Source organism: Leuciscus leuciscus (genome assembly GCF_965113295.1).
Source record: "Leuciscus leuciscus genome assembly, chromosome: 5".
Classification (NCBI taxonomy): Eukaryota; Metazoa; Chordata; class Actinopteri; order Cypriniformes; family Leuciscidae; genus Leuciscus; species Leuciscus leuciscus.
In genome coordinates this window covers 40,656,149-40,677,223 of record NC_138729.1, presented here as the reverse complement: position 1 = coordinate 40,677,223, position 21,075 = coordinate 40,656,149, and the positions used below count along the sequence as shown (strand labels likewise).

Here is a 21,075-nt window from a genome sequence, read left to right as displayed (position 1 = left end):
GACGCCTCTTACGAAGAATGATTTCCTGAATAAATTTTATACAGTGTAATAAATAATAATATGTGGATCTGAAAGAGACCATCATAGTAGTGATGGAAAGTCTTTTTCTTTTTATTAGGCCAGATAGAATCGTTATTTTAAACCGGTTCTTTGAAATTCCAGAGTGGATTAATTTATTACATGTGCAAAAACATTTCAACAAAGCCATATCTTACCACATATTGGTCTTTAGTATGTTCTTCTGTTTAAATGTTTTATGAATAACGGTATTACATTAATCAATTTAGTTGTTAGTTTGATGCAGCCCATGACCATTTACCTCATAAAATAGTGTATTTTAGCTCATAAAAGCAATTTAAAAACAAAACAAAATATAATTTGAATTTGCAGTATACAATCTTAAAATTCGAATTTAAAGGGATAGTTCACCCAAAATTTTGAATTCTGTCATTAATTACTCACCCTCATGTCGTTCCAAACTTTTGTTCATCTTTGGAATTGGAACACAAATGTTTTTGATACAGCTACGCAACTGAAACTCACGCTTCAAAAAGTTCATGAAGAGATTCTAAAACTTATCCGTATGAATTGAGCGGTTTAGTCCAAATTTTCTGAAGAGACTCGATCGCTTTATGATGAACAGTTTTAATTTAGGATTGTATTCACATATAAACATTGATCAGAACATAAACAGAAGCTAAAACAGAAGCTCAACAAAACGTGCTTGACGCGCGAGAACAAACTTCATTGGTTCTTGTGGAAGCTCTAACACGCGAGAATGAACCTCATTGGCTCTCACATGTCAAGCAAACAGTTTCCGTTTACCATAACTGATGTATGTGATGATTATAAATGTTTATATGTGAATAAAAGCCTAAATTCAGTCTGTTCATCATATAAAGCGCTCATGTGTCTTCACTTTAGGGTGAGCTATCCCTTTAATTAGTCATCTTGGCTAAAAATACTTGAATAAAATGTCATTTTCGAATCTGCTTCTGCATGTATTGGTAAACATGACATACAGCCACGTCGCAAAAATATTTCCAGAACGTTTTATTTGTTGATATTTTTGCTAGCCAGTTAATGATATAAAGTGATGGTTCACTCGAATTGCCGATATTCGAGTTACTTTGAGAACGTCTCGGATTCAATCAGATTCGTGAACAAAATAGTTGACTGGTTTTCTGAACCGACTCAACCGATTCCTTGAGAAGCAGCGATTAGATCACAGCATATAGTACAGATAAAGCATCATGTTAAGTAACTTAGACATGTCAAATATAACCCAGCGCAAACAGACATGTAGGCTACGTGCATTTTTACTTTTACATTTGAACATGAAAAATCAGCTTGTGAGGCTAACGTTACTTCACTATAACATTTTAAAATCTGTTGTTTTTAACTCATATTAAAGGGTCTGAGTGGTGGTCAGGTCAGCGGATCTTGGCAGGACTTGCTTGTATCTATCTCCTCCCTCTGTGACAGCACGTTTATCGGGGCACCACCACGCCTCGAGTCTGCTGTCGGTTTGCTCTCCCAGTCTTAAAAATATCACCATGCAATCTTCGTGCAGGACACTTCCACACATGCACAATCGTTAACCGCGTGATACTCACTTGCCCAGCTCCTCGTACAGCTGATATTCATCCGTGAAGCGCGTACATGTAGTCGTGGCCATGTCTTCCCGTCACGGACTCGGACACGCTTTAAGAATAAAAAAATGTCCTAGATTAGGCGAGCTGGAGCGTCCGGGATATTCACCTCGATATTGCGCTCAAAAAAAGCCTGTTATGTCTTGAAATGACAGGTTAATGGTGTGTAGGGTAGCGTGTGTGCTGACAGCGGGAGATGGGTCTGTCTGCGGACTGCAAGAGAGGGGCAGGAAGTGGGCGTAACTTGAAGTTGTCCAAATCACACAGAACCACACGATATGTCAAACTCAAAACGAGATGTTGTAGGCAAGATGCCAGCTCGTAGAGACAACGGTAATAATATTTTCCCGAGATAACCGTGTAAATCGAAGTGTATAGTCATTTTGCCGCTTTTTACACTGCAGCAAGGGCAGAGCAAAGCGTTTGGAACTTTGAGCTTGTCAATGTCGCTGAGTGTCCCCCAGATGCCACCAGCACAACACGTAGTAGATCGCCCTGGAGTGGTCACAATTTCCATTATTAAAATGTAAATGCATGTCACCTAATAGATGTAAATGAATAGAAGTCGCCTAATTAATTGTTTTCTATACCAGTTTACGACTGTTTCCTCTTTGTTTTTTGTGCAGCTGTGGTGCTTTTGAGTGACGATTCCTCATTTTGTCCTTTAACACTCATTGTGTTGCCTTTCAATTAAAATATTTTGTTATGGGTGTGCTTGTTGTTCATTTGTCTCAAAAGTATCATAAGATTTGTTTGTCAGCGGTGCATTTAGCTGTTCATTAGTGCTGTTGATATCAGTCAAAAATTGTAATCATCAGCAAATCAGGCATACAGTAAGATGTTTAAAATGATTTATTTTATAAAAAGAAAGAAAGAAAACAATACATTGCAATACATTATCAGTACCCTGACACTAATGCAGATTGCAGCTTGCTTTACTTTACTGGATACCAAAACAAGCATTTCTGTTCTTGAACAGCTAAGAGTCAGTTTAATCAACTCTAGTATGTTCAGTTTATGTTAAACTCGTGCGAGAGCGATTCAAACGCATACAGAACTGTCTGTTCGCTCTAATTGCTCTCGCGGTGCTTTGATATCATACACCGACCGGTCTGTGCAAGCTCTGCTTCAAGTCGAAAAATACAGTGAGCAACTTGAAGGGGGCGTAACTTGAAGGGGGGCGTAAATTGAAGGGGCGTGACTTGAAGTGGGCGTAACTTGAAGTCTTGCAGGCTGCAGACATATTCTATTGGACAGCGGGCGTCCTCACCCCCGCGCTATGCTCCAATCGCCTGCCTTCAAAATAGACCGCGAGAGCGCGCTGACAGCTGACTCACTCTCGCCACCTGTCGGCGGACAGCAGAACTGACGTGCGTGGGCGCGCTGCTGGTTTACTGTTATTGTAACTCCAAATAGGGACAAACCATGAGGGGGGCTATTTGTATTTCGATGAGCTCTTACGTAATCGTGATAGTGTCCTGTAAAGAAAAAGAAACACTGACTCAAATAAGGCACCGAAGATAGACGAAAATAATATATTAAATACATGCAAATGTAGGCTATTTAGCGTTTCGAAATATATACGTATACTGTATACTGTATATTGTTGTTTTATTTGTATTGTATTTATTCTGTAGTAATTTGTGAAGCACTTTGAGCTTCACTATGTAAGGCACTATACAAATAAAATGTAATATTAATTTTATGTGCATGATAGGTCGGATTAAATGCTGTCTTTTACATGCACAAGGATAAATGTAAATGCTTTTTCCACAGGGTAGGCTATTATTTTGAATGGGTGTTGACTGACATGCTTTTTGTTGGCTTCCTCTGACCTTTCACATGTAAATGCCATACACAAAGTCATCATCTTGTGCCTTCAATTCTACTCGTTCTATTATTTTTACTATTATTAAAAAAAAGGTCAGATGCATTAAAACATTTTTTTGGCTAATGGTTCCATCATGTTTACCCAGCACACATGCTCATTTGGATGTGTGTGTGTGTATTTTCAACCATTAGATAATGAACATGGACGCCCACTCGGATATTTCATGTACAGCTCAATGTCAACATCATTAACCCCAATTATACTAATTAGATTTGGTATCTGACTCATTATGAGTGTTTCTAGCTCTTTTTCAGCTCTTTGTGGAGGAGGAGCAGAAATTCACAAGAACATACATTGGAAAGAAGATCAATGCTAAAGAGATTCAGCAGAGAATGATTCCGAGCCAAGCACAAATTTACACTTATTTATTCATTCTTGGAGAGAAAAGTATTTTCTTCATACAAAACAAATAAATGATTAAAACTGTAATGTTATGATCACATGCTGATGGCCCAATGAAAAATATCAGTGACATTATCAAAAATTAAATATTGAGCTGCAATGAAACCAAAAATCCAATGAATATATTATTGCTTAAAATATTAATATGTACACTCTAACTCACCGCCAGTTGGGCAAATTCATGAATTCAATACAGAGTGCAAAATTCATGACTCAAAGAGCAAATATTACATTTATAAATAATAAATATAAATAATAAACCACACTTCAAATACAGATTAATTAATCACTGAGTCTTTGATTGGAGTATAGAACAATATTCTGAATAGAACAGTATTCAGTCATTCTGAGCCCTTGAAAATTAAAGGACTAATCTTAGTATTCTGTGTTTCTCAAAGGTAGCAGTGGAGCTGAACTATCACAAAATGCTTTACAAATATTCCAAGACAGCCTTGGCTATAAGAAGAGACTGTCAAACAATAAGACGCAAAGCATTGACATGAAGATGAAAAAGGAAATCGGCGTAAGAAGCTCCACCGTTAGGACTCTTGTCCTCCACCAGGAGGCGCTGCAGAGACTCCTCCTCACAGCTCTCGCACACCAATTTCAGCTGAACAACAAACACACTTTATATAAATCAAACTATAGATTATATATAAACTATATACAACTATATAAATCAACTATGACCACAATAAAAATATTTCAATACCACAATTGAAAGTGGAAGGAAAAACTGTTTGACCTAATAGGCCTACTGAGGTTTTAGCTGTGCCGATTTTTTTGTCACAATAAGTTAATTCTGTGTCCACTCCTGTCAGTTCCTGAATGAAACATTCTGCAAATGAGGGGATGAGGGGTGTGAGTCATTCACCTGGAGAGTAACAGCTGCCGAGGACTGCAGAGAGCATATGAGAGCTCTGGTGCTGACGGAGAGGGAGTTCTCAAGCACTGGAAGATTGATCTACAGAGAACACACGACACACACACAACACTAAAGTGAAGTCAAAATCACAAGTGTGTCCTGCGGCGAGACATGCTGTACTCCACCTAAACCACTTTAAATTCTTGTTAAATTATTACACAGCTGTTTTTGTAACACTTTATAATAAGGTTCTGTAGTTAACATTAATGTATTAACTAATAATAACAATGAGCAATAAATTGCTTACAGTACTTATTCATCTTTGTAAATGTTAGTTAATAAAAATCCATCTGGTCATTGTTTGTTCATGTTAGTTCACCGTGCATTAATTAATGTTAACAAATATTGATTTTAATAACATATTAGTAAATCTTGAAATTAATATTAACTAAGATTAATAAATGCTGAAGTATTGTTCATTCTTAGCTCATGTTAACTAAGATAGTTAACTAATGTTAACTAATGAACCTTATTGTAAAGTGTTACCGTTTTTTTTTTCTAATAACTTTAGAGATTATATATATTTTGACTTTAAAAAATTTGTCACTCAAAGTAAACTATTTAAGTGAACTGATTTTCACTTAAAATCAGCAAAATCAACATTACACACAACCATGTAAAAGTTTAGGGTCAGTAAGATATATCATTTTTAAAAGGTAGAGAAAGGCATATACAGTAATTCATCATAACACCACAATATACATAATTTCCCAGCTACATTGCTAAAAGTACCTGATTTTTCATTTCATCAGAAAAATAAACCGGGATAATCTGGCTTCTCTTGAGACTCCACTGCTTTGCAGCAGTTAATATTATGCTAAAGCCCAGGTTGCAAGGTATTTGCATATAAACAACATTAAAAACATGATTTTCACCACAGGGGGTCTTTAAAATCTGTTTACCTACTTTATATAATATCATATCCTATAATTTTTTTTTTTTAAGAAATAATACTTTTATTCAGCAAGGATGCATTTAATTGATCAATAAATACAATATTGAAATTTAAAATAAATACATTTATAATGCTTCAAAAGATTTCCATTTCAAATAAATGCTGTTCTTTTGAACTTTCTATTCATCAAAGAATTCAGAAAAAAAAATTATAATGTTTTCAAAACTGATAATAATAAGAAATGTTTCTTGAGCAGCAAATCAGCATATTAGAATGATTTCTGAAGGATCATGTGACACTGAAGACTGGAGTAATGATGCTGAAAATTCAGCTTTGCCATCACAGGAATAAATATCATTTTAAAATATATTAAAATATAATAAAAACTATTATTTTACATCGTAATAATATTTCACAATATTACTGTTTTTACTGGGTTTTTTTTAATCAGACAAATGCAGCCTTGATGAGCAAGAAATACTTCTTTGATTCAGATTCTCCCCCAGACGAATTGCTTCATTTTATCCATCAGTCAATTTGGACAAAGTCTGTTAAATGAATAAATGCAAATGTAAACGCCAACTCAACGTGTCCTTGTCTCACCTCTCCAGATGTGAGGTAGGAGAAGGAGTTGGTGTTGAAAAGCTGTAGAAGAGTATGAGGAGGCACACAGCTGCCCACCCAAAGGAGCAGTGCCAGTGGGCAGTAGATCAGATACAGACCCCCTGGATCCAGACTAGAGACAGTGCAGCGCACGGCTTCCCCTAATGATGGCATGTTGGCATTATCAGCAGAGACAGACTGCAGGGGTGAGAAGAGAAAACACAGAGACTTTGGCGTCATCATCCATCAGGAGTGAAAGCATCAATATTTTAGGTGGAAGTTAGTTTTGGATTTAAATGTGACATGGCTTTTCCTTGCTTTTTTAAAGTTTGGTGTACTTCAGTAGACCTTTGTAAATTGTAATGTTTCAAAACTTTTGACAGGTACTGTATGCAGACAAACTTTCATGGCACAAAGCTCCCATTTCAGCCCAACAAGACCATTTATTATAGAAGTGTTTTACAAAAAGTGCTCCTATAGGTACAGTTTTCATCATGTTCGATACTGAATATTAATCACACAAACCCCTTTATCTGAACCTCTCAACTCTCTACGGACTCGCATATCCGCCGTGTTTGCAGTTTTTAAACACTTTGTAGTCCTTATTCGAATTCTCGTCCAACGCACAATGGGTTGTGGGCAATATTAGCCGTTTGAGTGTGTACAGATCTTTTCTCTTTTGTAATGTCTCTCAGCCATCTCTCTTTCTACAGTCTCTCTTGAAATCTCCCTCTTGCTCACTCTCTCTCCTCCCCCATCATAAGTGGACACACCATCTACTGCTGATTGGCTACAAGTGTGTTGTGGTGTTCGTCCCGATCTACTTTCAAAAGCGTTTCTCAGAAATTGCTTACTGCACCTTTAAGGTGAGCATTAGATGACAGCAAAGGAAATCTAAAAGTAAAAATAAGCATTAAGCACAATTAAATATTCAATATTGGCTGATATAAATCCAATATTGATAATATATTGATAAGTTATACTGATAAATTACAAAATAAATCTATAATATCAGTTAACATTAAAAAGGTAGTAATATATTGTGCATAACCAATTAAAACTGTCTTTGGTGCCAGAAATCTTGACATAATAAGCAAAAAAATGCTATAAATAGAGAGAGAGGGAGAGTACAGTAGATGCATTTATTGCTAGTGCCGTGAAGAATGTGACATCTCTAAATCCCACCATGTGCATAACAATCCAACTGAGAATTACTAATTCTTACAGACAGGTCTCATTCCACTGACTAATTTGGATGAACAGAATGTTCTAGATGTCTGTCTCTCACCAAAGGCAGAATAAGTGGGTAGAACTGAGAAGCAGTGCTCCGCGTGTCCATGGAGACAATGAGGCTACGCAGTTGTAGACGCTGATGTACAGAGCTACGCAGCCCAGGCAGCAGCACTTCACTCTTGCGCAGACTGTTAATGTAGGCAGGTACGGCCTTCAGAAACTGAGGAAGCACCAGCTGACAGAAAAAAGACACACAGAGAGATGAGAATGACATTCAAGACTCCATTATCCAAATGAAATAGGATTCACTTAGAATGGCTTCTCAGAAATATTATCTGTGCCTCCACCAGTAATAAGGCTAACGAATGGTAAAGTTAATTGAGATCAGAATATAACAGTATAGAAGACTGTCTGTCATCTCCTAAAACTGTATTTAACCCCCCTAAAAAACTCGAAGAAGACTTCACAGGTCTAAAATATCTGATTAAGCTGTAATTACACAATTCACTAATAATTGTCTAGGGCTTTTTGCACAAGCAAGACAATGTGACAAAAAGGTTACCATTAATTTAAGCAATTAAAAATTGGTATGAGTTGGAATGAAAACAGCTAGAGCTTGTTTTTTTGGGTTTTTTTTTATTTTATTGGTATCACCTATCATGGTTTAATATTTGACAAAAATGATTGCTCAATCTGAAAGTGTATGATAAAAGATTAAAAGCAAATGATTAAAAGCGTGTGCTGGTCCAGTAACTTATGAAAGAGATAAAATGTGAAATATGTGAATAACTAACCTGTCCTGGGGACACAGAGGAAGTGCAGCTGTGTTTCCTAAAGCAAGCCAACATCTCAGTAACCTCCGTCTGTAACTCCTCCCGCAGGGACTGCAGTGGAATCTCCAGTGCTAACGAATACACTGACTCGCACACACATTGACAAAATAAAGTCAACAAAATTCAATTATAATCAAGAAGACTAGGCTCGGTGAAAAACACAACAACTGATCACACACGGCTAATTATTTATAAGTGAATTTCTATACAATATTCATGTATTATGTATTATTTATACACTACAGTTCAAAAGTTTGTGGTTGGTAAGATTTTTCAATGTTTCATTTGATAAAAAAAAATACAGTAAAACTATAATATTGTGAAATATTATTACAATTTAAAATAACTATTGCATTTTATTATATTTTAAAATGTCATTTGTTCCTGTGAAGCTGAATTTTTAGCATCATTACTCCAGTCTTCAGTGTCACATGATCCTTCAGAAATCATTCTAATATGCTGATTTGCTGCTCAAGAAACATTTATTATTATTATCAATGTTGAAAACGGTTGTGCTGCTTAACATTTTTGTGGAAACTGTGATATTTTTTTTTCAGGATTTTTTTGATGAACAGAAAGTATGAATCTTTTGTAACATTATAAATGCCTTTTGTCACGGCTTTCAATTTAATGCATCCTTGCTGAATTAAAGTATTATTTCTTTAAAAAAACTAAAAAAAAACAAAAAAAATTATAGGATATGATATTATATAAAGTAGGTAAATAGATTTTAAAGACCCCCTGTGGTGAAAATCAAGTTTTTAATTTTGTTTATATGTAAATACCTTGTAACCTGGGCTTTAGCATAATATTAACTGCTGCAAAGCAGTGGAGTCTCAAGAGAAGCTAGATTATCCCGGTTTATTTTTCTGATGAAATGAAAAATCTGGTACTTTTAGCAATGTAGCTGGGAAATTATGTATATGTTATATATTATGGAGTTATGATGAACTATATGCCTTTCTCCACTGACGTTCTGAGTTATTCAAAGCGTTTCTAAGGATACTGTCTGACTTGGTTTGTGTCTCTGTCACATGGTTTGTGAAACATTAGCAACACATTATTAGCTGTTTGATAACATTGTCAAGCAAAAGGCTAATTATATTATTTACTGTTATGTGTCTGACATTGTGAAGAGCGATACCATTGCGCAGCATTTACTACAGTAACTTGACTAAAGTTGGCCGAGTGGATCTCTGAGCTGGTGTGAGTGAGTGGAGGTGGGCCTAATTTACATTTTTTTTTGTTGATCCACGTATATTAAATGAAGCAAGGGTGTAGAGTTACTTTCAAGCTATTTTAAGACATGAATACTTTTTTTTTCACAGGAAAAAACATTTAAATATATAATTTTAGTGATCAAAGATGAGTTTTAAGGGATCAAATGATTGATTACAGCGGGACTTTAAGAATGTTGTAGGCAGATTAGTCACAGCAAACACTGTTTTTATACTTTTCTTGCAGTAGAATGTGAGGAGCGTCTCAGCTTGGCTGCTTCTAAAGGTATCCAGCAGTTGATGGGAAGCAGAGAGAATTACGGTGTGTACCCGAGTCCTGTTCTCTCCAGAGGAATTTATGTATGACAGCACAAACTACACCAGCAGAGGAGAAGGGAATTAAACAAATTAATAACAATAAATATAACAGTTGAACAACACACCAAATTGTTTATCATATCCATTACTCTCAGATAAGTATAACATATTAAGGATGTTTTCACACTTGGTCCTATTCAGGGGTCACTCTGAACGCGGTTCGTCTCTCTTACACAGTTTGGAAGCTGTTGAAGTGTACGTTGTGAATTAATCATTTTAAAATAATAGAGATCTGCCAGAGGCAGCAGCCATAATGAACAGCGAATTTGTACAGAGGCATCCGATGATCAAACTACAAACTACATTGGAATTCGCGAATGTGAAAAATCAAGTGAGCCCGGACTGATTTGTGTTCACAATGGACATTTTTAGCAAACCGTACCGTTATCTGAAAGCAAACTGCACTCAGACCACCTCCCGAGATGGTCTCGGTTCGGTTCGCTTTTAAGGGGTCTGTCTGAGATCGTTTGGAGTGTTCACATATGGGCCAAAAATCACACGAACTGCGCTCAGACTAAAAATGGCCAAGTGTGAAAACACCATATGATTTATCCAATGACATTCCATCAATCCAACCTGTATGGCTACACCCCTTGTTTCATCCAAAGATTTGTTGTGAGTGAACTCAAATGCCAGAGCTGTGCGGCAATCAAACGCTGCTAAGGAAACACAGCAGGAGTCGGGACCGGCGATGATGGTGCCATAGCAACCAGATATGCGCATCTCTGCAGAGAAATAGCGATTGAGATGCTAATAGACCCACCAGCTACATCTGGAATTCATGCAATGAATTCATGTTACAATCAAAGTGATTCTCAAGTATTCAAATGATTGGATACAATGTAATGTTTTATATAGACTAGGACCCACATATATACAGTATGCTCTATGTCTAATATTATATTGATTACATTAAAAAAAGTATGTTAAACTACAGTCTAAATTACATTTGGTTGGTTAAAAGTCCAATTTAGTCACAGTCCCCCTCTGGAATCAGGGTATCTAGATTCTATCAAATGCCCCTTTGATTACCTTTACTGACAAAAACTCTGAGTTGAACTTTGAAGGCCATCTGCATGTTCACACATCTGCTCAGATCAGTTCGGAAGCGTTCCTGTTCCATCTCTGACTGCAAAAGAAAAGTACACGAAAAGATTTATGAAATGACACAGTTTGGGCATGTTCACACTGCATTACATACGGTTGTCACTACTCTTCTGATAAATCGTGTTCTCTTCACACAGTTTAGTTATTTACAGGAGTGCCAACTGCATTCTGACCATGAAAACTTCACTCTAGAAAAATTCAGGTGGTGATAACTGTAAATACAATAAATCTGCATAGTGTATATAACCAAACTGAATGACTAGTTGCTAACATAGTGATGCCACACTCTTTTAGTCACTGACATGTTACTAGAAAGTTACAGAAATAGAGGTACACTTACACAACCGTTTATAAGTTTAGGGTCAGTAAGATTCATGTAAAAAATAAACAAATACTTTTATTCAGACAGGATGCATTACATTGTTCAGTGAAGAGATTTATGAACTTTCTATTCCAAAAAAAAGTCCTTAAAAAAAACATCATGTTATCATGGTTTCCACAAAAAATATCAAGCAGCACAACTGTTTTCAACATTAATAAGAAGAAACGTTTCCTTCTTTCTAAAAAAAACAAAAAACAAATAAAAAAATAAAAAAATAGTGATAACATTTCAGTTTTTACTGTATTTTAATAAATCCAGCCTTGGGATTGACTCCTTTATTCCATACATACATAGAATTATAATTTTAAGGATTCACTCTCACATTTAAATGTGAAAGTCAAAAGCACATACTGTAAATGTTTTAGAAAACCTGAACATGAATACTGAATTTGTTTATGAGAAAAAAGAAATATAGAAACAAAGAGAGAAGAGAATATATAACAATGTAAAAATATCACATTACACAAAATATATCTGACAGCTCACTAATAGTTACATAGGAACTATAATAAACGAGAGTATAAGTAAGGAATAATTGACGACAGGCCGTTGAATTATTAGAAAAATAATGCACACCTGAGGTGGTAATGCGGTCACGATGCGAAGCGGATGTGCATTATTTTTCTAATAATTCAACGGCCTGAAGTCAATTATTCCGCTTATACTACAGTTACCACACCTCGAAGTATTTATGTAGACATAAACACACCCACCAGATTATGTATTTCAAGACGTTTGTAAAGTTTTTGTCATTAAAATGCTCTTGTATGTAGGACTAATTTCTTACGCATCTAATCCCACACCTCCGTTGCTAATTCCAAAACGTCATTTTAGAGTTAGTAACGAAGGTTTGAGCCGCTGATAGCAGACTAATGCTGAGTTAGGGTTAGGTAGAGTTAGTAACGAAGGTTTGAGCCACTGATAGCAGACTAATGCTGAGTTAGGGTTAGGTAGAGTTAGTAACGAAGGTTTGAGCCGCTGATAGCAGACTAATGCTGAGTTAGGGTTAGGTAGAGTTAGTAACGAAGGTTTGAGCCGCTGATAGCAGACTAATGCTGAGTTAGGGTTAGGGTTAGGTAGAGTTAGTAACGGAGGTTTGAGCCACTGATAGCAGACTAATGCTGAGTTAGGGTTAGGTAGAGTTAGTAACGAAGGTTTGAGCCGCTGATAGCAGACTAATGCTGAGTTAGGGTTAGGTAGAGTTAGTAACGAAGGTTTGAGCCACTGATAGCAGACTAATGCTGGGGACACATGACTAGCTGACACATTCTCTGACTGTTTTCATCGACTGCAGCAGATTTTAAACACCAACTTTGAACACAGACTGAACGCGCTGAACACGCGTTTGAGCATGATCAGTCATAAGTATCAAATTACATTCATTATGCAGTTATTAATGCAGTTATTAGAGAGAGATGTTGCAATAATGAGACAGAAAAGCATGTGCGTCAATATTATTATTTATTTATTAATTCAATTCGTTTTAATTCATTCGTTCATTCTTTTTTTTCTTCATTATTGACAGATGACAGTAGACTATAGCCAAATAAATGAAACACAAAGCCCTTTTAACAAGTAGGCCTAATCAATAATAATTTATTTGTTATATTATCTGCAATAAAAATCCCTGCTGCAGGACTATCCATTTATTTAGCCTATATTCGGGTGAATTTTCTATTGATTATAGATGGGACTATATACTTTATTTATTCAAATTAAACTGCATGTTTCTATTGATTGTGAAGCTAGACATTGAAAATTGCAGATCAAGCGCATGGGGCTAAATGCTTTTTCTTGTTATGAATTGTATCCTATTTTCCATTATTACAGTTGACTACGCGAAGTGATATGGAAATGGAACTGTAATGCGGTCGAGACCTGCCTGGAACTACTTTAGCCGTGCGTTTCCCTGAAAATAATGCACACCTTAGAACGTTCGTCAACCAATCAGATTCAAGCATTCAATGGCCCTGTAGTATAATACTGTATACTATACACTATATACCGTATAAAAAAATACTATAATGAAAGATAACTAGGATGTAGCAAAGAGCTTGATGATTCTACACATTTCCAGTGAATCTTAAATCTGTATTATCTGTTTACTTGTCATTTGGCAGACATTTTTCATTCAATATTACAGTACACTAATTGCACTAATTGTCCTCTTGGAGCAGTATACTATGAAGCCCAGAAACCCTAGTGGCACACCTTATTCCAGTTAATTGGACTCTACAAAAACTTCGTATTAGCAGCAGAGATTTTTAACAAGTACCAACCATTATGACATTCCAGGCTTATTCTCGAGGTAGCCATTGGGTTGTTTGGAAATTTCAATTCTGTGCAGCAGTTTTAGAGTAATTGGGCTCTAAGGTTTTCAGACAAGCTTCTTCTGTCATAATAGGTCACAAGGGTGTAGTTGATGTCAACAAAGTGCACATGGCATTTATTACCTGTAGACTGTCATAGCAGATGAGCCCACCCCCTGTGAGAAAGGGGATGTGCCCTGGCCAAGCTCCGCCTACTTCTTGATGGGAGAACACAAACATGTGCACGCTGCAGCCTTGATTGACACACTCTTTAGCCAACGAAATCGAAGAATCTGGTCCTTGGAAAATGGACTAATATGAAACCAAGAACAAGAAGAGAAAGAAAACACTATTTGATAAACCTCAAAACTAACGATATAGACAAACAATAATTGCATGTTCTTTAACTCACCTTCACTTTACTAGAGCTGAAGAATCCAGAGGAGCTTTTCTGATTTGTGCCTTCAGAAAAAGGTGAGGAATGAAATATCAATAATTTGCCAGGAGACCCTGAAGCCTATTGAAATGAGAGATAAGAGATTAATAAAACAACATTTGCTGCAACAACACTGAATTTTCCAGCAAGGGCATGTGCATGTATTTAAGAATCATGTTAAGGCTCTTACCTGAAGAATCTTCAGTCCTGCAGAAACAGGAAGCTCTTGTGAGCTGGATCTGTTTTCCAATTCAGGATTGAAAAGTGCAATTTCCTGTAGAACTCTGTCCAAGAAGAAGGTATTATTTTTTAAATGTTTGACTTTTGTATTAACATCACATTTTATTGGTAGAACAACTGCTATGTGAAAACCTCTCAGCTATGTGTATGCAGTCTTTCAGTGGCACCAGAAGGCCCTCCACCACAGGAAGTTCCAGCTCCTCACAGTCAGTGATGACCATCATGTGGGGGCGGGACAGAGCTGGGCTCAGGTTATATAGATGGATCCGGCTGTCATAGGTCATCAACCCCACTCGAAGATCTGATTGGTCAGTTTCATCAGGCCTAAAACAATGAGACAAAATTCACATGTCATTTTACTTCCATAATGAGTTTAAATGTAAATGAAAATGTAAAGAGGGACTAGATTTTAAACTACTGGACTAGATGGTGAAAATTGTAAATGTTAATGTCCCTTACCCATTTAAAGCTTGCAATTGAGAACTAATCTGATGACAAATGTAGTCTAGCTGTCCCGTTCTCATTGCACTGGCAGAAATATCTATCGCCATCAGCAACACAGCAGCTTTGCCCTGTTTAGAAGTGAAAATGATGAACTAAGAAAAAATCTGTCTGGATCTGTCAGATAAAACTGAAATTTGTATGTGCATTACTGTTCAAAAGTCTGAGGTCGGTAAGATATTTTTAAAATGTTTTTGAGTCTCTTATGCTCACACAGGCTGCATTCGTTTATTAAAAATTACAATAAAAACAGTAATATTGTGAACTATTAACACAATTTAAAATAACTGCTTTGTTTTAATATATTTTAAAATGTAATTTATTCCTATGATGGTAAAGATGAATTCTCAGCATCATTACTCCAGTCTCAGTGTCACATGATCCTTCAGAAATCATTCTAATATGCTGATTTGCTGCTCAATCAATGCTGCAGTTATATAACAGTTGTGCTGCTTAATAATTTTGAGGAAACCATACTTTTTTTCATGAGTACTTAGAAAGTTCAAAAGAACAGGATTCATTTCAAATAGAATTTTTTTGTGATGTTATAAATGTCAATTTAATGCGTCTTTGCCGAATAAATGTATTCATTTCTTAAAAAAAAAAAAAAAATTCTTATTGACTGTATATATTATATAAAACATGATCAGCCTTTGAACTAGTTGTTTGTATTAATCCTGACCATGACTTTTTGAACTCCGGTTTCAAAATATCCTTTCCTTTGTGTGAGATCACGACAACATACAAATACTGATGTGTAACAGAGCAAAATCAGTAACATGGTACAATACAATAAATTACAATCAAAGTAGAACGTAACAGAGAAGAAATAGCAAATCCATTCCTGACCGTCTGTTTCTCCAGGATCTCATATGAGCCAAGACTGAGCTCAGGTTTTTTTTCCCAGTCAACACGGCGGCCCTGATTAGTGGGCTGATAGAAACGCCATGACACTATGAGAAAAACAAATTTTTGAGCCAAGATGGCAGGACATCTGTGCATAGCTTTAACCTGAGAATGACTGTAGGTCAAACAAGACATACCTTCGGTGAGTTTGTCACAGAAAGGACAGTAGAATCTTTGCCCGCAGTCCTGCCAGCTCATAGCAGGGCTCATGAAGGCCCCGCAGTGCACACAGCCCTTAACACAATCTCCTGCCTCACACACTGGCACGTCACGCTGTGGAAAACATTCACAAAACACATGTAAAAGAGTAGTTCATATTTAAATGACTGAGGACCATGTGAATGTGACAACATGACTCAAACCAACCCAAACCAAATAAGACAAATAAAAGTGACATTTTCTTTAGGATATCTTTTTCATTTTGAACACCCCTAAATACATGTTTTCTGTGTTTGTTTTTTTCCATACATACTTCTCCTCTCTCAGGCCTGGCCAGCGGACACACGATTGCACCCAGCGGGAGATGAGTCTTCTGAGCTGACTGCGCCTCCACAGGGAAGCTGTAGGTCGTACAGCGGATAAAACGAGATGTTGCATTACCTTGTGAAGCAAAAAAAAAAAAAAAAGTTAGTATACATTGTGTTATACAATATTAAAATTTGTTTTCACTTATAACAATCTAAGGTTTTGTTAATAAGTAGTTTTTAAAAAGTAACCATGTACAGTATTCTTACAATTTCTGCCTATTTTGCCATTTATGCCGTATAATGGTGACATCTTTTTTCTTTAAATTGGTGCTTCATGACTAGAGAAAACAGAGAAAAAGGGCTGTGGTGTTCCACTTAAACAGCCATAATGCACTGGGCTAAATCCGGCTGTCCGTGAGTAGGGATAAAAAGAAATGTGTCGATTTCACAAAAGCCCTGATAAAGATTTATTTTTGGCATTTTTGCCATCATTCAGATAGCAGTTGGAGAGAGGACAGGAAGCGAAGTGGGAGAAAGAGGGGGGCAGGATTGTGAAAGAACCACTAGCCTGGGACAAACCTGGGTCGCCCAAAGTGCAATTGCACTGTACATGTCGGAGCGCTGCCATGAGGCTATTGGCTCTGACAGGGCTAAGGACATTTGCTGAAATAAACATGATATCTTGGTGCAAGTAACATGAAAAAAGACTGCACATTGTTCATAAACTACTGACACTATAACAATACAAAGTTGAAAATCAAATTCAAAACATTTAATGCTGTTTGCTCCATATAAATTCTAATACTTTTTTTTAATACTACTTTCTCAACAAAAAACAAAACAAAAAAAAGATCAAAACATGGTAACTTTTTTTAACTATCAATGGACAGTGATGCTTTTTGGTGTAAGATGTTGTAGTTGGTCGAACAGTGTCAAACAACACTAAATGTTTTGAATTTAAATGATTAAAATTGGTATTAGTAGTAGTAATAGTAGTATTTAATAATATTACTATGCTTCATTAATATAATAATGATTATACTAAACAGCTAATTAATATTTTAAGGATTTAATAATAGGAATAATTATTTCACTCATTATAACCTTTAAAAAATAGCCTAATTCAAAAAAGAACAGTAGAGCTGTGATGGAAAGCATACTGTGTGTTACTTTGTCCTAGTGTCAGCAAGACTCCATCATTAATGTGCTGCTGTATTTATGAGATCGAAAAACAGCATCTGTGTTTGAGATAAGAATGTCTGTTTATAGGAGCAACAGCTGTCAATATTTCTTTTTACCTTTGTGTGTCTGGCTCCATCATTGTCTGAAAGTAAGTTAAAGTCAATATAATGTCGACAAAGGTACAACAAAAACTGTTGTGATAAGAAAAGAAACCAGATGCATCACATTTATTTTTTATGCGAATTTTGGAATGAAGTCAAAAGATGTTGATAAATTTGGCAGGAGTGATGGTACCTCTGTCCTCCAAGGTGCATTGTGTTGAGGAGAGAGGAGGAACTGAAGATTTGGACTCTGAAACAAACACTTTCCCTTCCCACTGGATCTTGTCCTCTTTAATCACCTGGACCTGTACATTTAGGAGACATAGGATACACACAGAGACAAAACAACAGTGATGTAATCAAACCTGAGCTGTCTTGATGGAAGCATCACAGAATAAGAAGGACAGTTCATTTACCACACTGGGTAGAAGCTGAGGATCCAAGCCGTACCGAGACTCCGTCTTAGAATTTGACACTGGACTCGTCTGACAAAAGAAAGGAAAAGAAAGTGATCCTTTAGGAATTTCAGTACATATGCTTCTATAACAGAGGAGACTGAGACCATTAAAACAATGCAAATGTAATACTAAATATCCTCAACCACATACAAGCTATACTGTTCACACTGTTCAGCCATTCGTTCTCTCTCTTTTTGAGGAACAAGTTTGATTGTGAAACTTTTCTTTATCAAACTGAGGTATTAAAGTGACTTATTTTGATTTCCAGAAATGTTCTTATGCTATCTGTGTTGTGATGCCTTTTTTTTTTTATTAATTTATTTTTATTTAAGCACTAAATTTGTGATAAAAGTTAAGACAGATGCTTACACTGTCACTGGTAGAAACATTAAAAGATTTTAAATAAACTAGTTTTTCTCTTATATTTTACAATATGTAATTATATAAAAAATACATGTTAATATTTCTTAAAAGCATCTAGTTAAACACCGTCCAACATATTTTACTAAGAAGAATTTAATCCATTTAAAAAAATTATACAATGTAGAATTACAGTGATACATTTAATTTAAATGCATATTATTCTAAAAAAGTATCTTGCAATTCAGCCTGAAAAAGTATCACAGGTTCCAAAAAAATATTAAGCAGCTCAAATGTTCAAATCAGCATATTATACATTTTTCTGAAAAATTAACATGAATTTTTGGGATCATGTGACACTGAATATTAGAGTAATGGCTGATGAAAATTCATCTTTGCATCACAGAAATGAATAATATTTTAAAGCATATTAAAATAGAAAACCATTATTTTAAATTGTAAAAATATTTCACAATATAAAAAAAAAAGTCTCTATTTTTAAGAGACTTCTTTCAAAAACATTAAAAATAGTAATGTTTCCAAACTTTTGACCGGTACTGTATAATATAAAGTATAAGGAGTATAATATTTGAATTACTTTGCGAGTTATGAATAAATTATAATAAAATAAAAAATTATAAAATAAAGTGGTACAATATCCCCCGATCTCCCCTACATTGTCATGCTCTCACTGGTAATGACTCTGAGTAGCTTCTCTGTGGCATCCCTTGAGTCGTCATATTGGTGATCTCAGGAACAGGCCTAAACACATCTGTGACAAGAGAAGACCAAAAAAAAATTTATTTTAATAATATATATATATATATATATATATAAATATATTTTAAAAATATTTTTATTTATTAAAAATCAAGGGTCTATTAAGCGTACCCTGGCGGCTTTGCTGTGAGGGGTCCCAGTACAGTGACTGAGGCCGATGACCTGTGGTAACTGTTGTATTGGCCATCGGGGTCACGCTCACTGCTGCACTCCGGTGATCTGGGTAGTGATATGGAGGAGGTGGACAGCTGGCTGGAGGCATGGTTGGGGTCCTGTGGCTCTGTCCGGCCCATGGCTGCGGTGGTGGATGGGTAAAACTCTGGTTTACTGCAGGAACCTCCATTCCATGACCAATTCAGCCAACCTTTATAATCAAAACCAACATTATAGAGCAAAGTCATTCGATTTCATGAAAATCCCAGATTAAGCCCTAAACTGCAGTATGTAGCCTTTCTGGCATGACGCACTGCAGCCTGTCAATAAAAGCTTTCTATAGATAACAGTTAACGTTACATATTCGGTCTATTTACATACTGTATCAGCCATGTCAAACAGTGATCAGCTGATCGTCCGCATCACACCAGTATGAATGTGCTCCTCCCCCGTCGCTCGTATTCAAGCACTTACCTATTTATTTGATTGCTGGGTACTGAGAAAATGGAAATTTACCGTGTTATGCGTCAGGTTAGGAGATTTCAGCACGAGTCGCTCTGTAATTGAGGGAGATAGCCAGTTTTAATACGGAAATACGGGTACTGATGCAGAAGTCGGTCGCCTGGGTTACCTTCAGCTCACATTAATGTTTGTCTTCAGTTCCGTCACTGCTTAGATGGTAGAAATCTCAAAACGCATAGAAACATAATGAACATGGCATTTCAGTAGTTTAAGAGGCCCTCTGTCATCCGTACTAAAAGCATACCGTATTCAGTATGTCCTACGCGCACAGTGAATACTGTAACGTTACGTCTCTCATCTAAATTGTCGTTGCAATATCATCATTATCCCCTCAAGGTGGCAGCACTGCGCCACCATTCATCAAAGTGGACTTCCCATTGATATAAGGACAGAAAATACTTTTTAATTTACTTTACACTGTGTAAAATGTATTCAGAATCTTTACTAAAATGAATATGATCAACATCAATCAAATATTTCACTGAATCTACAAATCTACAAACGGTCCAACAGATTTATGTTGTTTATTTAAGTTCAGTGATGAAAAGTGAGTACAAATTTGTATGCCCTCTAAAATTTGGTTAAAAATATTCATATTGTTTTTAATTCAGCTGCTGTTTAAATATATTACAGAACCCAGCACAATGGCTTGATTATATCAGCTCATTTTTACAAATTAAAATTTTTTTAACCTCCAGATGAACCTGAATTCTTCCAGATAAACTTAAATCCTTTAAAAGTTTGTAAATACACAACACAACCACTGTGTTTACATAATACTGGTTTTATTTAGGATGAATAGGCCTACAGCTCCTAATACAGCGTATTGTATGCACACATACAGCATTAACCCTTTAATGACCCAGGAACTCATTCCACCCTCTACCCTATCCTCTTTTTTTTCTTTTCTTTTTTTATCCCTTCAGTATTCCTTAACTTTTCTGTTATGAATTGTGTGACAACAAGAAAAAGTGAAAAAATAAATAAATACCTTTATTTATTATGCTGTATAGCCTACATGTGGTTAGTGTGCAAGCAAACTAATGGCTGGTGTTAGATAAGTAAAAGTGTACAGTTTCCTATATGAACAGTGTTCCTCTGTGCAGTGCATATGTTTCACAGCCAGTTGTGTTTTAATATAT

The 21,075-nt window shown here is 35.9% G+C and overlaps 2 protein-coding genes across 48 annotated transcripts in view; both read right to left on the bottom strand.

Annotated features, from left to right (window-relative positions):
* camk2b1 (calcium/calmodulin-dependent protein kinase (CaM kinase) II beta 1) overlaps nucleotides 1–1,892 on the bottom strand; it is a 65,571-nt gene extending 63,679 nt beyond the window's left edge. For 17 of the 41 annotated variants that reach the window (XM_082170265.1, XM_082170294.1, XM_082170290.1 and 14 more), the window contains exon 1: nucleotides 1,617–1,892. In XM_082170265.1, coding sequence (XP_082026391.1) covers nucleotides 1,617–1,678 — 62 coding nt within the window. In that variant the 5' untranslated portion in view covers nucleotides 1,679–1,892. The remainder of the gene's footprint in view (nucleotides 1–1,616) is intronic. The other 24 variants (XM_082170274.1, XM_082170280.1, XM_082170271.1 and 21 more) reach the window with 3 other exon arrangements.
* A 2,001-nt stretch (nucleotides 1,893–3,893) lies between these two features.
* LOC309499147 (protein transport protein Sec24C) lies at nucleotides 3,894–20,235 on the bottom strand. 7 transcript variants are annotated; one of them, XM_082170228.1, is made up of 22 exons: nucleotides 20,043–20,235; nucleotides 19,928–19,968; nucleotides 19,370–19,622; nucleotides 19,171–19,250; nucleotides 18,077–18,145; nucleotides 17,854–17,965; nucleotides 16,383–16,510; nucleotides 16,048–16,183; nucleotides 15,854–15,957; nucleotides 14,963–15,075; nucleotides 14,636–14,827; nucleotides 14,454–14,547; nucleotides 14,240–14,344; nucleotides 13,972–14,139; nucleotides 11,062–11,158; nucleotides 10,606–10,754; nucleotides 9,888–10,026; nucleotides 8,396–8,517; nucleotides 7,657–7,836; nucleotides 6,369–6,566; nucleotides 4,820–4,909; nucleotides 3,894–4,555 (listed from the first exon to the last, which is right to left on the bottom strand). In XM_082170228.1, exons 3-22 carry the CDS (start codon nucleotides 19,599–19,601, stop codon nucleotides 4,418–4,420), a joined length of 2,646 nt encoding a protein of 881 aa, XP_082026354.1. In that variant the 5' UTR covers nucleotides 19,602–19,622; nucleotides 19,928–19,968; nucleotides 20,043–20,235; the 3' UTR covers nucleotides 3,894–4,417. The 7 variants fall into 7 exon arrangements, with proteins under 7 accessions (XP_082026354.1, XP_082026355.1, XP_082026351.1 ...); XM_082170229.1 differs by having other exon boundaries at nucleotides 20,054–20,235; XM_082170225.1 differs by having other exon boundaries at nucleotides 19,793–20,235.
* Nucleotides 20,236–21,075: the final 840 nt, after the last annotated feature.

Coding starts and splice junctions, on each gene's coding strand:
- LOC309499147 (XM_082170223.1), bottom strand. CDS start 19,601: ATGGAGGTTCCTGCAGTAAACCAGAGTTTTACCCATCCACCACCGCAG. Junction 19,251..19,369: donor CTCACAGCAAAGCCGCCAGG/GTACGCTTAATA, acceptor CTCTTGTCACAG/ATGTGTTTAGGCCTGTTCCT. Junction 8,518..9,887: donor CACATTCTACTGCAAGAAAA/GTATAAAAACAG, acceptor TGTGCGAGTCAG/TGTATTCGTTAGCACTGGAG.